We start from the raw sequence: 16,390 nt of genomic DNA, 5'->3' as shown, positions 1-16,390 counted from the left end.
TGTAATAGCTTTGTTTCGGAACGCAGAAGAAAACAAAAGTCAAAAACAGGCAGGAGGAATCAGCATATGGCAAAGTTTTCATGTTGGGGCGATTACTATATAGAATGTAGAATAACAGAGTTGGAAGGGACCTTGGAGGTCTTCTAGTCCAACCCTCTGCTTAGGCAGGAAACCCTACACCACTTCAAACAAGTAGTTATCCAACACCTTCTTAAAAACCTCCAGTGTTGGACCATTTACAACTTCTGGAGGCAAGTTGTTCCATTGATTAATTGTTCTCACTGTCAGGAAATTTATTCTTAGTTCTAAGTTGCTTCTCTCCTTGATTAGTTTCCACCCATTTCTTCTTGTTCTGCCTGCAGGTGCCCTGGAGAATAGTTTGACTCCCTCTTCTTTGTGGCAACCCCTGAGATATTGGAAGACTGCTATCCTGTCTCTCCTGGTCCTTCTTTCTATTAAACTAGACATACCCAGTTCCTGCAACCGTTCCTCATAGGTTTTAGTCTCCAGTCCCCTAATCCTCTTTGTTGCTCTTCTCTGCACTCTCTCTAGAGTCTCCACATCTTTTTTACATCGTGGCGACCAAAACTGAATGCCGTATTCCAGGTGTGGCCTTATAAAGTGGTATTAACCCTTCACGTGATCTTGATTCTATCCCTCTGTTGATGCAGCCTAGGACTGTCTTGGCTTTTTTGGCAGCTGCTGCACACAGCTGGCTCCTATTTAAATGGTTGTCCACTAGGACTCCAAGATCCCTCTCACAGTTACTACTATTGAGCAAGGTACCACCTATACTGTCTCAGTTGTTTCATACTGCTGAACCAACAACCAGCTATATCACTGTTGTATTCACTTACTTTTGTGTCTTTGTTAATTCTTGATAATTGTCTGGAACACATCCCTGCAGGGTTGTTTTTGGCAAGGTTTTTCATCTTTTTTACATTGTTGAGACAAAACTGAATGCAGTATTCCTAAGTGAGGTCTTGCCAAGACATTATAAAGTGGTATTAACACTATAATATAACAATACTATATATAATATATATAATAATGCTATGCTATGCTATGCTATGCTATGCTATGCTATGCTATACTATACTAACTATGCCATACCATATCATACCATACCAACACAGTTCTAGGCTGCATAAACAAAGGGAGAGAATCAAGATCACGTGAAGTGTGAATACCACTTTATAAGGCCTTGGTAAGGCCACACTTGGAATACTGCATTCAGTTCTGGTCACCACGATGTAGAAAAGATGTGGGGACTCTAGAAAGAGTGCAGAGAAGAGCAACAAAGAGGATTAGGGGACTGGAGGCTAAAACACATGAAGAACAGTCGCAGGAACTGGGTATGTCTAGTTTAATGAAAAGAAGGACTAGGGGAGACATGATAGCAGTGTTCCAATATCTCAGGGGTTGCCACAAAGAAGAGGGAGTCAAACTATTCTCCAAGGCACTTGAGGGTAGAACAAGAAGCAATGGGTGGAAACTCACCAAGGAGAGAAGCAACTTAGAACTGCGGAGAAACTTCCTGACAATTAGAACAAGTAATCAGTGGAACAGCTTGCCTCCAGAAGTTGTGAATGCCCCAACACTGGAAGTCTTTAACAAGATGTTGGATAGCCATTTATCTGGAACGGTATAGGGTTTCCTGCCTAGGCAGAGGGTTGGACTAGAAGACCTCCAAGGTCCCTTCCAACTCTGCTATTGTATTGTATTGTATACCATACCATACTATAAAGGGGCCACCCTTGAAGACTACCTAGAATAGGATAGTTTGAATAAAGGATCATGAAAAAACTTTTATTAAGCTCTATTGGCTCTGGACCCCATTCTAAGATCAATCATGGTTTCACAATCTTGGTTTACAGCATGTGGGTCTCTTTGAATAGAGGTAGCCAGGTATGCTGTACAAAATTAGTACAGGTAGCCCTTGACTTACAACCATTCATTCAGTGACCATTTGAAGTTACAACTGTGCTGTCAAAAGTGACGTATGACCGTTTTTCACTCCAAAAAGTGCAATTTTTCCTCCTTTGAGATTGACATTTGTGCACGGATGGCTTGGACTCAGTAACTGGGCTGCAATTATCCCGGTGATCATTAGAGGGCACCAAGAAACAGGGAAGACCTTCAGTTTGTTGCTCTCTAATGGTGTCTGGATAGGGACACGGTGGCTCAATGGCTAAGATGCTGAGCTTATCGATCAGAAAGGTCGGCAGTTCAGCGGTTTGAATCCCTCACTCCCAATGGAGTGATTTCCCGTTACTTGTCCCAGCTTCTGCCAACCTAGCAGTTCGAAAGCACGTAAAAATGTCAGTGGAAAAATAGGGACCACCTTTGGTGGGAAGGTAAACAGCGTTCTGTGCGCCTTTGGCGTTTAGTCATGCCGGCCACATGATCATGGAGACGTCTTTGGACAGCGCTGGCTCTTTGGCTTTGAAACGGAGGTGAGCACCGCCCCCTAGAGTCGGGAACGACTACCACATATGTGCAAGGGGAACCTTTACCTTTAATGGTGTCTGGATTTTAAAGTAGAGTAGAGTAGAGTAGAGTAGAGTAGAGTAGAATAGAATAGAATAGAATAGAATAGAATAGAATAGAATAGAATAGAATAGAATAGAATAAGGGATCTTGGAGGTCTTCTAATCCAACCCCCTGCTTAGGCAGGAAACCCTACACCACTTCAGACAAATAGTTGTCCAATTTCTTCTTTAAAACCTCCAGTGTTGGAGCATTCACAACTTCTGGAGGGAAGTTGTACAGGTAGTCCTCGACTTAAAACCGTTCATTTAGCGACCCTTCAAAGTTACAACAGCACTGAAAACAGTGACTTATGAGCATTTGTCACACTTACGACCGTTGTATCCCACGGCCACTTGTTCAAAATGCAGGTGCTTGGCAAGGGTCATGTGAGCCTCTTCTGTGATCTTCTGAGAAGCAAAGTCAATAAATGAATACAAATAAATAAATAAACACACTTCAAGTCTTTAACCACTACTCCAAACTGGCTTGGTTTTACGCTTATAGTATCATTTCAGCCCTGAAACCTTGTACATTCCTTAGTATGACTGGCAAGCCAAATTGATCTACAAAGGGCCATATTTCTCGTTTTAAATCAAATATTCCCCTAATTAACTTCAGTTGCTCTTCTGAGTTGGTGGAACTGCTTAGGGCTTCAAAAGCAGAGAAGGGACAGCATAATCTCCATTTTGATTTCAGATTACAGCTGTCAGCCTGCAGTTATATTCCTTTTTAGGATCTTTGGCCTGCCACACTCTCTATTATTTCATTATGCTGTTTCATTAGTGTAGTAATTGGGAGGGGGAATAGAAAGGAGAGGAATTGTGGAATGTGTTGTTGTCATTCCTTTCTAGAAGCCCAAGGTCATCTTATGTCTCCTCACCTCTGCACCTGACCGGAACTAGCTGGGTGGAGATCCCAGCATGGCCGAAGAAGATTGGACCATGTGAAGGGTTTATGGGTGTGGGGATAAGATCATGAACTTTCAACTGGGTGGAATCCCAGGAAGCTTTTAGATTTGGGATTCCACAGTTCGTTGCCAACATGTCTGCCTTATTAAATTGGAACTTTAAGGATAGCCCTGCCTTGGACTCTGATTTAATTCTGGATGATATTTGGAACGCTGACAACAGCAGGCAGATAGACGGACACGTTCAAGCAGCAACATACCTGCTTTGAACCGATGATATGAAACTGATCATAATCCACTAATCAAGCCCAAGAAAACAGGACATCCAGGCACATAAAGGCACATAAAGGTTTATTGCACGCTTAAGCTCTCTACAAGAATCTGAGCTACTAACGGAAGTCAAGCTATTCTCCAAAGCACCTGAGGGCAGGACAAGAAGCAATGGGTGGAAAATAAACAAGGAGAGAAGCAACCTAGAACTAAGGATAAATTTCCTGGCTGTTAGCCTAACGAAGAGAAGAACCAAGGGTGATGAGATAGTTATCTTCCAGTACTTGATGGGCCATCACAGAAAAAGCTCCTGAAGCCAATGGAAATAATCAAGGGAACCAACCTAGGATTAAGGATAAATTTGTGGACAGTAACAATAATCAAATAGTGGAATGGCTGGTCTCCAGATGTTGTGGGCGTGGCTTTGTGGGCATGGCAGGACTTTGTGGGCGTGGCGTGGCTTTGTGGGTGTGGCAGGAGGAGGATACTGCAAAATCCCCATTCCCTCCCCACCCCACTAACGTTCAGGGCAACAAAAGATCAGCTGGGAGGCAGGGAGGCAGCATGGGCGGGGCCAGCCTATTTCCCAGTTCTCCAAACTACTCATTTCCGCTACCGGTTCTCCAGAACCTGTCAGAACTGGCTGAATACCACTTCTGGTGCTCCATCACTGGAGGTTTTCAAGCAGAAATTAGACAACCATTTGTCTGAAATGATATACGGTCTCCTGCCTCAGCTATGGGTTGGACTAGAAGACCTCCAAGGTCCCTTCCATATCTGTTATTCTGTTAAAGCAAATGAGTGGTAGATAAGAGTCCATTGAATTCACGGTGAACTGGACTTAGATCTCTTGTGGGTATTTAAGGTTGATGACACATTTGACCCCTCCCTCATCTCGGTTTTTTTTGGTGCAGAGATTTCTCTAGTGGAGAATCATGAAATGCAAACACGAAAATAATCAAATAAGCGGGATTACTATCAAATTTATTATAGGCTTATTGGTCTTCCTTGATCTTCTTACTGTGCTGAAAGAAAATGTCTAGAAGAGCTAAAATGCCACAATGTGGTAACTGAACAGCTGCAGTGATTCACTTAACAACAGGGGCAAGAAAGGTCATAAAATGGGGCGAAATTTGCTTAACTGTCTATTTAGGCTCAATAGGGATCATAAGTCCAGAATTAACCATACTGAAATAATATTAACCCGTGGGATTTTAAAGTGCAAATGAAACTCATTCTACTCAACTCAACTCTATTTTACTCTACTCTACACACTCTTCTACACTCTACTCCACTTCTCTACACTCCTCTCTACACTCATTCTACATTCGGAACAGTTTGGCCAAACTCCTGCGCGAGCTGCACTGGCTGCCTGTGGTTTTCCGGGTGCGTTTCAAGGTGCTGATTACCATCTTTAAAGCGCTCCATGGCACGGGACCTAGTTACTTGCGGGATCGCATCCTCCCACATACATCCCTGCGGCCAATTCGCTCACACAGGGAGGGCCTTCTCCTGGTGCCGTCCACTAGGCAATGCCAGCGGGCGACACCGAGGAGTAGGGCCTTCTCTGTGATGGGCCCAACCCTCTGGAATGACCTCCCCCCCGACATCAGAACCACTACTGACCTCCGCTCCTTCCGGCAAAAACTGAAGACCCACCTGTTCCGATTAGCGGGCCTGGCATAATTCAACTGTCCCTCCTGGCAAATGTATTATATCTGGTTATTTTAGGGGCTTTTTAATTTACTGTATTTGTTTTTAGGGGTTTGAATTTATTTTATATCTGCTTTGTACAGTTCTTTTAACTACATTTTAACCTCCTCCATGTCAATTGTCAACTGTACAGATTTAATTTAATTTTATTGTATCCTGTTATATTTTGTATGAACTGTACACCGCCCCGAGTCCCTTGCGGGAGAGGGGGCGGTCTAGAAGCATTAAATAATATTATTATTATTATTATTATTATTATTATTATTATTATTATTATTATTATTATTATTATTATTATTATTATTATTATTCTACTCTATACTACACTGTACTCTACACTCTACTCCATTCCATTCTATATGCTACTCTATTCTCTACTCTACTCTACTCTACTCTCCATTCTCCACTCCACTCAACCCTAGTAGTGTAAAGTGGAGTGGAGTACACTACATTCTACTCCACTCCACTCCACTCTACACTCCTCTATACTCCATTCTCCACTCCACACTCCACTTTACTCCACTCCAGAGGTGAGTTCCCACCAGTTCGGAACAGTTTGGCCAAACTGGTAGTAGCTTGGTGGCCCTGGGTCGCTGGAACCCGCAGCCACCCAGGTCTGTCACGCCTCTGAACCGATTCTCCTACCATCTTGATTTTTGATTCTGCGCCTGTGCAGAACAATTGCAATTGCATAAATGTATTGCTTTCTTTTTTTTAATGTTTTGCACATGCACAGACCTATTTTTGCACACATTTTTGCACACATTTCATTCTTCTAGGAGGGTTTTAGCTTCCTACAGTAGAATAGACTGGTGCAGGCCTTTAATGTCCCATTGACAAAGGTGGAGGGGGGGTGGCAGGAAGCTGCAGGGAGTTACTTTGTCTTTAAAAACATGTTTCTCCCTTTTCACATCCAGAGAAATACAATATTCTGCCTTTTCAATATTTCCTTGGATATTTCATTCTTCTAGGACAGGGTGGGTACTAACTTCCTACAGCAGGAAGGGATGAGGCTAATTCAATTCATTCGTCAGCGGAAGAAATCCAGGATTTAAAAATAATAATAAATTAAAAAATTAAAAAGCCTTGCTTTCAGGTTTCTGAAAAGCCCTTCATGAAAAATTCAACGGAATCCAAGAGGACAGGAAGTGGTTACCATCAGCCCTGCTAGGTTAATTCTGGGTGGAATTTTCTATTCCTGGTCACCCAAACAGACAAACCAAGCTAAAGACAGTGGTGGATTTAGTGAAAGAAAGTATTGAGAAGGCTATGTGTGTCTGTCTGTGTGTGTGAGAGAGAGACACAGAGAGAGAGAGAGACAGAGAGAGTCAGAGAGAGAAAGACACAGAGAGAAAGAGACAGAGAGACAGATACAAAGAGAAAGAGACAGAGAGAGACACAAAGAGAGAAAGACAGAGAGAGAAAGAGATGGAGACACAAAGAGAAAGACAGAGAGACACACAGAGAGAAAGACAGAGACAGAGAGAAAGACAGACAGAGAGAAAGAGAGACAGAGACACAGAGAAAGACAGGGAGAGAAAGAGAGAGAGAGACAAAGAGAAAGAGAGAGACACACAGACAGAAAGACAGAAACAGAGACAGAGAAAGAGACAGAGAGAGAGACACATACAGAGAAATAGAGAGAGACACAGAGAGAGAAAGACAGAGAAAAAGAGAAAGAGAGAGAGAAACAGAGAGAGAGAAACAGAGAGAGACAGAGAGTCTCATAGACACACAGGCAGAGCACTTCCGTAAAAGAAGCATTTTTAATCAGCCCTTTGCCTAATCATCTATCCACCAATTCCTACTGAATAGCCTAAAAAAAAACCAAGCGTCATTCTTTTGACCCTCTAAAAATAGACGTGGCATACAATGACATGCCCTGATTGATTCTTAAAAGACACGTTTGTTTCAGCAGAAAGGAAGAAGAGGCGACGAGAAGAAAACAGAGGGGAAAATTGTAGAAGTTATTGGAGGTCAGCTTTTGACAGAATAACAGGGTTGGAAGGGAGCTTGGAGGTCTTCTAGTCCAACCCCAGGGTAAAGCGGAAACCCTATTATCGTTTCAGGCAAATGGTTGTCCAATCTCTTCTTCAAACAACTTCTGGAGGCGAGCCATCCCACTCGTTAATTGTTCTGTCCAGAGGTGGGCTCCTACCAGTTCAGACCAGTTCGGATGAACAAGTAGTGATATGCTGGCCTGGGTCGCAGAACCGGTAGTGACTGCTGGCTGGCCACGCCCCCGAACCAGTCCCCCCTCCGGTCGCCACTTGCTCACCCCACCCAGTCTCTGCTCTGTAGCTTGCGTGCCTGAAGCACTGCACCCCTGATCTGTCTGCCAGGTAAGCCTGCAAATCGCGTCTTAGCTAGCTGCCCCTGCCCCCTTCCCCGCAGCCCTGCCATGCTTCCCTGCCTTCCCCGCAGCCTTCCTGGCATCCCCGTGGCCAGCTTGCGAAGGCAGGCAAGCGGAAGGCCGCACGGAAGGCAGAGAAGCATGTCAGGGCCGCGGGGAAGAGACGCCACGCCCACCCAGCAACCGGGCAGGGAACCCGTTGCTGAAATGTTTGAAGCCCACCCCTGCACGCGCTGTTCTGTGATCGTAGAGAAAATTAAAGAAATATCACATTACAAAACCCTTTTATATATATTTTTTTCCCCCGGCGCTCGGATGTCAGTGGAAAGACAAGGCAATGTTCAGACTTGAAATCAAGAGCTGGAGGTGAGGAGGGTAATATTTCGATCCTTGCCGCGAAGACAAGTTTCGAAAAGGTGCTTTGTTAGTTGACAATGGTCCCAGGGTTGACAGAATGGTATGTTTGTCCAAATTCCTGTCAATTTCTCCAGGCCAGGGGCGGGAAAATAATAATTTCATAAATAGAGCGCTAAATAGAGGAATTGGTAACGATTTGGAGAAATGTCGTTTCTGGGGAAGCATTTCGATTCTCGGCATCGTTACAAAAATAATAATCAAAACAATAGTCCTAAAGTTGCTTTCTTGCTGGCGTGCTGAGAATACAGGTGGCCCTCAACTTATAACCATCCATTTAGTGGCCGTTTGAAGTTACAACGGCACTGAAGAAAGTGTCAATTTTTGCACACGATTGTTGCACTGTCCCCACGGTCATGAGATCAAAATTCAAATCACTGGCAACTGGCTCATATTTATGACGGTTCTACTACCCCGGAGTCGTGTGAGGATCCCCTTTTGTGACCTTCTGAGAAGCAAAGTCAATGAGGGAAGCCAGATTCACTTAACAACCAAGTTACTAACTTAACAACTATAGTGCTTTACTTAACAACTGTGGCAAGAAAGGTCATAAAATGAGGGGAAAATCACTTAACCATAGTCTCACTTAGCAACAGCCATTTTTGGCTAAATTGCTGTCATACACCGAAGGCTACCTATACTTACTGTATTTTTCGGAGTATAAGACGCAGCTTTTTCCCTCCTAAAACAGTGTGGAAATGTTGATGCATCTTATACACCGAATACAGCCATTTTTGGCCTCCTGAAGCCCCACCCCTGCATCCCATTTTTGTGAAAAATGGGCAAAAAACGGGCCATTTTCCACCAAAATGGGGGTGGTTTTGCCTTACCCCATCCCCCAGGAGCACTCTGCAGGCTTCAGCAGGGCTGGGGGAAGGGGAAAATGCCCTCGTTTTGGTGAAAAAGAGGGTGTTTTTGCCTTCCCTTCGCCCTGCTGAAGCCTGCAGAATGGTACCGGGGGCCGGGGAGGACAAAAACTTTTTTTCCTTACTTACTTCTTCAAAATATTGGTGCATCTTATACACCAGTGCGTCTTATAGTCTGAAAAATACGGTACATACCTATATTTCACCTTCTCATTTAGTTATTTGTCCCTTTTTAAGAATCTTGTTCAAATCACAAGTTTATTTTTTCTGCCAGCTTCCCCATATCTTGCCAGATAATTTACTCAAGACACAGAGGCATCTTGGATAGCATTGTGCAATAACCTTGCAAAATAGTTACTCTCCCCTCAATTCTCTGTAATAGACCGGGGCGGGGGGTGGGGGGCATGAGAAAGAGGTAATGAATTTGCAATCTACTGTCAAATTTATGAGACCTCTTTAAAAAAAAATAACAACCTGCTTAGGTTTTCACTCCGTTTCAGGAGCACGTCTTCCAAAATCGTCTCTGAATTGCCAAGTTGCATTTCAGAATAACAGAGTTAGAAGGGACCTTGGAGGTCATCTAGTCCAACCCCAAAAGCAGGAGACCCTACACCCATGATGATGAACCTATGGAGCCCTCTTTGCAGGCACACGAGTCGTTGCCCCAGCTCAGCTCCACCGGGCATGTGCAAGCGCCTCCCACCAGCCAGCTGATTTTCGGGTATCTGCCACGCATGCACGGGAGGGGGGGGCATGGGTGGCGGGGAGTGCGAGGGGGTGGTGCGAGCTCATTGCATTATGGATGTGGGCACACGCACGCACTTTCGACACACAATGACGAAAAAGTTAGCCGTCACTGCCTTACACCGTTTCTGACAGATGGCAGTGCAGTCTCTTCTTCAAAGCTTGGAGAATAGCTTGACCCTCTTCTTCTCTATGGCAGCCCCTCAAATATTGGAAGACTTCTATCCTGTCTCCCCTGGTCCTTCTCTTCACTAGACTAGCCATGCCCAGTTCCTGCAACCGTTCTTCCTATGTTTTAGCCTCCAGTCCCCTAATCGTCTTTGTTGCTCTTCTCTGCATGGCTTTTGACTTCTCCGTCTATCTCAGTCAGTGGTGGGATTCAATTTTTTTTACCACCGGTTGTGTGGGCGTGGCTTGGTGGGCGTGGCATGCCTTGGTGGGTGTGGCTTGATGGGCATGGAAGGGGAAGGATACTAAGATCATATTAAGTGATGAAACTCCTACAACTTCTAAAGGCAACTTCTCTTCCATCGGTTGATTGTTCTCAGTTTCAGAAAATTCCTCCTTATTTCCAGGTTGAATCTCTCCTTGATGAGTTTCCACCCAATGTTCCTTGTTTGACCTTCAGGGGTTTTAGAAAAGTCTTCTAATCCACCTGTTCACTCAAGCAGGAGACTCTTTACCATTTCAGACACATGGTTGTCCAATCTCTTCTTAAAGACTTCCAGTGTTGGCGCATTCACAACTTCTGGAGGCAACTTCTGTTGCACTGATTCATTGTTCTCACTGTCAGGAAATGTCTCCTCAGTTCTAAGTTGCTTCTCTCCTTGATTAGTTTCCACCCATTGCTTCTTGTCCCACCCTCAGGTGCTTTGGAGAATAGCTTGAACCCCCCCCCCCTCTTCTTTGTCCCTCAGTATTTCTCAACCTTGGTAACTTGAACATGTCTGGACTTCAACATCCAGAAATCCCCAGCCAGCCATGAAGTCCATGAATCTTTAACTTGCTGAGGTTGAGAAGGTAATAGATATAAAAATATAAAAAGCCAATGTTTTTAGGGTTCAGGGACATGGATCGGACCTTCCACGTGTCCAGCTAGCCTCTGGGTTGACACCACAGCTGGCAAAGTGAGTACTGATCTCAAAAGGTTGGGGAGAGGAGGACGGAGGAAAACTCTCATTCGTCCTCTTCCATCACTTCGAGCACCAGAGTCCGAGGTCCTGTCACAATGAGATTGCTCACAGTCTGGTAATCCAAATGTAAAACATACATCCCATTCACCGAGTAGACAAATTGGCAGACCTGGAAAAGGAAGAAACAGAGACAAGTAAAACACCCCTGAACTAAACAACACTCTATTCATTCTCTCCCTCTCTCTCTCTCTCTCTCCCTCCCCCCCCTCTCTCTCTCACACACACACACCCCTCATCTCTCTATCTTATATTTATCTACTAATCTATCATCTCTCTCTGTGTGTGTCTCTCTCTGTCTCTCTCTCTGTGTCTCTGTCTCTCTCTCTCTCTGTCTCTCTCTCTCTTTCTGTCTCTCTCTCTGTCTCTCTCTATCTGTCTGTCTGTCTCTCTCTCTGTGTGTCTCTTCTCTCTCTGTCTGTATCTCTCTCTGTGTGTGTGTGTCTCTCTCTCTCTGTCTCTCTCTCACACACACTCCTCATCTATCTTATATCTATCTACTAATCTATCATCTCTCTCTCTCTCTCATCTATCTATCTTCTACTTCTATCTTCTACTAGTAACATTCCATTGGCTAGTAGAATATTCAGCCTTCTTTGGAAAGATAATCCTTTGGCTAAGGATTCTGGGAACGGACCCAATCAAGGAAGTGCTAACTCAGACACAAACAGTGCACAACAGCCTGATCCTTGAGGGAGATGGGCAGTTTAGATATACATACATACATACATACATACATACATACATACATACATACACACACACACACACACACACACACACACACACACATACACACATACACACATACACACATATATACATGCATGCATCTATGCATAAAAATCAAGGAACTACCAAGAATATTTTCCCTAACCCTGACAAGGCAGGCCATTTTTCCATAAACAGAAAGTCACCCCCACTCCCTTCCAGCAGTGATGGTGTTAGCTAGTTGGGTCATGATATGTTTGCAAGAAAACAGCCAAGGTCAGGGAGCACCATGGATCTAGGCAAGCTGGAGATGTCTGGGAGCAGGTGCTAAATTCATTTCAGCTTGAAACACTTGTTGACTGGCCCTTCAAAAGAAAGGACAATGGCAGCTTCCTGTTGATGCTAGGAGGTTTTCCACCTCCCGATCTGATAAAACATGAGCAGTGGGTGGATGGATGGAAGGACCTTTGTCTGGGAAAAAAATCAGAGATGAAGTCCCTATGTACCTAATTCATGAGGCCCAAATCTAGTACCTTCATGCCAGCAGCAGCAGCTGGTCCTCCTGGATCTACAGCTTGGATGTGGCATGGCTGACCTCCACGGACTACAAAACCCCAGCCAACTGCATCCCCTACAATCTGCAAATGAGAAGGTAAACGAGGAAGAAGAAGAGGGGGAGAGGAGGAGAAGATGAGGAGAATCAGGGAGCAGGAAGGGGGGAGGGGAGAAGAAGAATAAGAAGAAGAAGAGGGGGGAGGGGAGGATAAGGAGAAGAAGAGGAGGAATAGGAAGATGGGGAAGAGGAGGGGGAGGGGTAGAAGAAGAAGAGGAGAAGGAGGAGAAAAAAGAAGAGGAGGAAGAGGAGAAGAGGAAGAAGAAGAGGAGGATGAAAAGGAGAAGAAGAGGGGGAGGGGAGGAGGAGGAGAAGAAGAGGAGGAGGGGGGAGGGGAGAGGGGGAGAAGAAGAAGAGGAGGAGAAAAAAGAAGATGAGGAAGAGGAGAAGAAGAAGAGGAAGAAGAAGAGAAGAATGAAAAGGAGAAGAAGAGAGGAAGAGAAGAAGATGAGGAGGGGGAGGGGGAGAAGGAAGGAGAAGGAAGGAGAAAGAGAAGAGGAGGAGGAGAGGGGGGAGGAGGAGAAGAGGAGGAAGAAGAAGAGGGGGAGGAGGGGGAGGAGAAGGAAGGAGAAGAGGAGGAGGAGGAGAGGGGGAGGAGGAGAGGAGGAGGAGAGGAGGAGGAGAAGAGAAGGAGGGAGGAGGAGGAGAGGAAGAGGAAGAAGAGGGGAGGGGGAGAAGGAAAGAGAAGGAGAAGAGGAGGAGGAGAGGAGGGAAGGAGAAGAGGAGGAGGGAGGAGGAGAAGAGGAGGAAGAAGAAAAGGGGGAGGGGGAGAAGGAGAAGGAAGGAGAAGAGGGGAGGGGAGAAGAGGAGGAGGAAGAGAAGAGAAGGAGGGAGGAGAAGGAGGAGGAGGAGAGGAAGAGGAAGAGGAAGAAGAGAGGGAGGAGAAGGAGAAGAGGAGGAAAAGAAGAAGAAGAGGAGGAGGGGGGGAGGAGGAAGGAAGAAAAAGAAAGCTTTATCTATGTATCCACAAAACATATTATTGCTTGATTCTTCTTTTGACTCACACTTCTACAGACTTTGTCTGTGTTTGGAAACTCAACGTGGTCGGGCCTGGATGGACTCAGAGAGGACAGCTGAGGGAAGCCCAGGCTACAGAGTAGGATAGGAAATCAAGTTGCATCTTGGAAAAACGGCAGTGGTGAATGACTCTCATACTGTGGTCAAGACAAATACATGGACGTTTCCACAAAGTCTTCAAGAATTAAGGATGGGGAAACTGGGTAGGTCATCCTTGGTTGATGCTATGAAAAGGTACCATCCTTACCACTTGGGTGGCAGGCCACCGATCCCAAGACAGAGCAGCATTTCTCAACCTTGGACACTTTGAGAGGGGTGGACTTCAGTTCCCCTACTGGCTGGGGAATTCTGGGAGTTGAAGTCCATACCTCTTAGAGCGGTCAAGGCTGAGGAACACGGAGATCAGAGGTGGGATTCAGCAGGTTCTGACCAGTTCTGGAGAACCAGTAGCGGAAATTTTGAGTAGTTCGGAGAACCTCTGGCTGGCCCCACCCCCATCTATTCTCTGCCTCCCGAGTCCCAGCTGATTGGGAGAGAATGGAGATTTTACAGTATCCTTCCCCTGCCATGCCCACCAAGCCACACCCACAAAGGTATGCCACGCCCACCAAGCCACACCCACAGAACTAGTAGTAAAAAAAATTGAATCCCACCACTGACTGAGATAGACTGAGAAGTCAAAAGCCATGCAGAGAAGACCAACAAAGATGATTAGAGGACTGGAGGCTAAAACATACGATGAACGGTTGCAGGAACTGGGCATGGCTAGTCTAGTGAAGAGAAGAACCAGGGGAGACATGATAGCAGTCTTCCAATATTTGAGGGGCTGCCACAGAGAGGGGGGGATCAAGCTTTTGCCCAAAGCACCTGAAGGCCAGGCAAGGAAGAATGGATGGAAACTGACCAAGGAGAGATTCAACCTGGAAATATGGAGAAATGTTCTGACAGTGAGAACAATCAACCCATGGAACAGAAGTTGCCTTCAGAAGTTGTGGGAGCTTCATCCCTGGAAGCTTTCAAGAAGAGACTGGACTGCCATCTGTCAGAAATGGTGTAGGGTCTCCTGCTTGAGGGGGGGAGGTTGGACTAGATGACCTCTAAGGCCCCTTCCAACTCTGTTAAAATAAAAGAGTGGGAGATGACTTATCGCACCATTGTCAAAGACGTGACATGGATGTGCCCATCACTTCACTAGGAAATGACCTTGAGGTGAAACTTTTATCTGCAAATACTGTTGGGATGTTCTGAGTTCCAGTCAGAAAAATGGATTTCAGCAAGAAGGCTAACTTGGTGACCTGTAGACTCACTGTCAGTGTTTTCTTGATGTAAGGTGCCCCGGGAGTCAAAAGCTCTTCATTGGTGACGGATTTCTTCAAGACTTGCAGGGAAAGAAAGAAAAATTGAGGATTAGATTGGGTTGGACAAGAGAGACATTCTAGCTGTTCAAATAATCACATTGGACCATTTATTCTCGCTCGCCTTAAGATTAAGAGAATAATGTTTTATATATGTGGGTATTTTAGAAAGTGGATTATTAGTATTTTAAAATATCGGTATTATCTGCTTAAATTTGGAAGCTGGTTGTTGAATCTCTAGGCGAGATACGCAGCGTATAAATTTAATAAACAAATAAACAATTACTGATTATCTTTCAAACTAAAAGGCATTTAAGGGTAAAGGTTCCCCTCGCACATATGTGCTAGCTGTTCCCGACTCTAGGGGGCGGTGCTCATCTCCGTTTCAAAGCCAAAGAGCCAGCGCTGTCCGAAAATGTCTCTGGTCATGTGGCCGGCATGACTAAACGCCGAAGGCTCACAGAACAGTTACCTTCCCACCAAAGATGGTTCTTATTTTTTCTACTTGCATTTTTTACATGCTTTCGAACTGCTAGTTTTGCAGTAGCTGGGACAAGTCACAGGCGCTCACTCCGTTACACCGTTACACGGCGCTAGGGATTCAAACCGCCGAACTGCCGACCTTTTTCTGATTGACAAGCTCAACGTCTTAGCCACTGAGCCACCGTATCCCTTAAAAGATATTGAAGACCCTTAAATGTGTTGGTTGTAATTATTGGTCACTTTTATAATTAGTTTTGATATTAACTTTCCCTGTTATGTTCGCTTGTATTTTAATGTTTGACTTTGAAAATTAATAAAGGTATTATTATTATTATTTTAAAAAGGAAAGGGGGAAAATACGATAGGCAAATCAGTTACATATTATAGGTAGTCCTCGGCTTGCAGCCCAAAATATCTCTTGCTAAGCAAGACAGTTGTTGACTGAGTTTTGCCTCCGTTTTATGAGCTTCCTTGACACAGTTGTTAAGTGAATCACTGCGGTTGTTAAGTAAGCAACATGGTTGTTAAGTGAATCTGGCTTCCCCCTTGACTCTGCTTGTCAGAAGGTCGCAAAAGAGGATGACGTGGCCCCAGGACGTTGCAACCGTCATAAATGTGAAGCAGTTGCCAAGCGTCCGTATTTTGATCACATGCCCCAATGGTCATGAGTGTGAGAAATGGTCACAAGTCCCTTTTTTCAGTGATGTTGTAACTTTGAACTAAACAAATGGTTGCAAGTTGAGGATTACCTGTATATAATCACCCCTCATGATGCTACGGTAGGAAGTTAGCACCCACCCCTCTCCTAGAAAATGAAATATTTTAGGAAATATTAAAAGGGTGGAATATTTCCCCCTAAAAGGGAGGCAGAAACTCCCCCCATCTTTGTCACTGGGCCAATAAGGCCTGAGCCAGTCTATTCTACATAACAAAGATCTGCCTCCTTCAGGCAGAGCCATAATAGGAATCCCAAAGCCTTTTCCTTACATCATCACCTAGCAACAGCTCAACCAAGCTTGGGACTCAAAAGACAGACAGCCTACAAAGTCAGCTAAGACCCCCGCCCCCTGGGAGTCTGACCACCAATCAGATTACATTTCTTACACAGGAACAGAAAGCTCCAAGGCAGGGCCCAAGAGAGGGTATAAAACTCAGACTCTCTCAGCATCTCTTCCCTTTTTCTTCAAGATCTTCAAGCCATGTGATCCCCCTTTTCCCCCCA

At 45.0% G+C, this 16,390-nt stretch overlaps 1 protein-coding gene across 1 annotated transcript in view; it reads right to left on the bottom strand.

The window, feature by feature from the left end:
• Positions 1 to 10,842: 10,842 nt before the first annotated feature.
• Positions 10,843 to 16,390, bottom strand: part of LOC309390426 (DEP domain-containing mTOR-interacting protein-like) — a 44,182-nt gene continuing 38,634 nt past the window's right edge. The window contains exons 7-9 of the mRNA XM_081949767.1: positions 14,638 to 14,708; positions 12,234 to 12,338; positions 10,843 to 11,101 (exon numbers count right to left, since the gene is read on the bottom strand). Of these exons, the coding sequence (XP_081805893.1) occupies positions 10,976 to 11,101; positions 12,234 to 12,338; positions 14,638 to 14,708 (302 nt within the window). The 3' untranslated portion in view covers positions 10,843 to 10,975. The remainder of the gene's footprint in view (positions 11,102 to 12,233; positions 12,339 to 14,637; positions 14,709 to 16,390) is intronic.

Source organism: Natrix helvetica, assembly GCF_964273705.1.
Source record: "Natrix helvetica genome assembly, chromosome: 3".
Taxonomy (NCBI): domain Eukaryota; kingdom Metazoa; phylum Chordata; class Lepidosauria; order Squamata; family Natricidae; genus Natrix; species Natrix helvetica.
The sequence above is the reverse complement of the archived record's forward strand: the minus strand, read 5'-3'. Positions and strand labels throughout refer to the sequence as shown.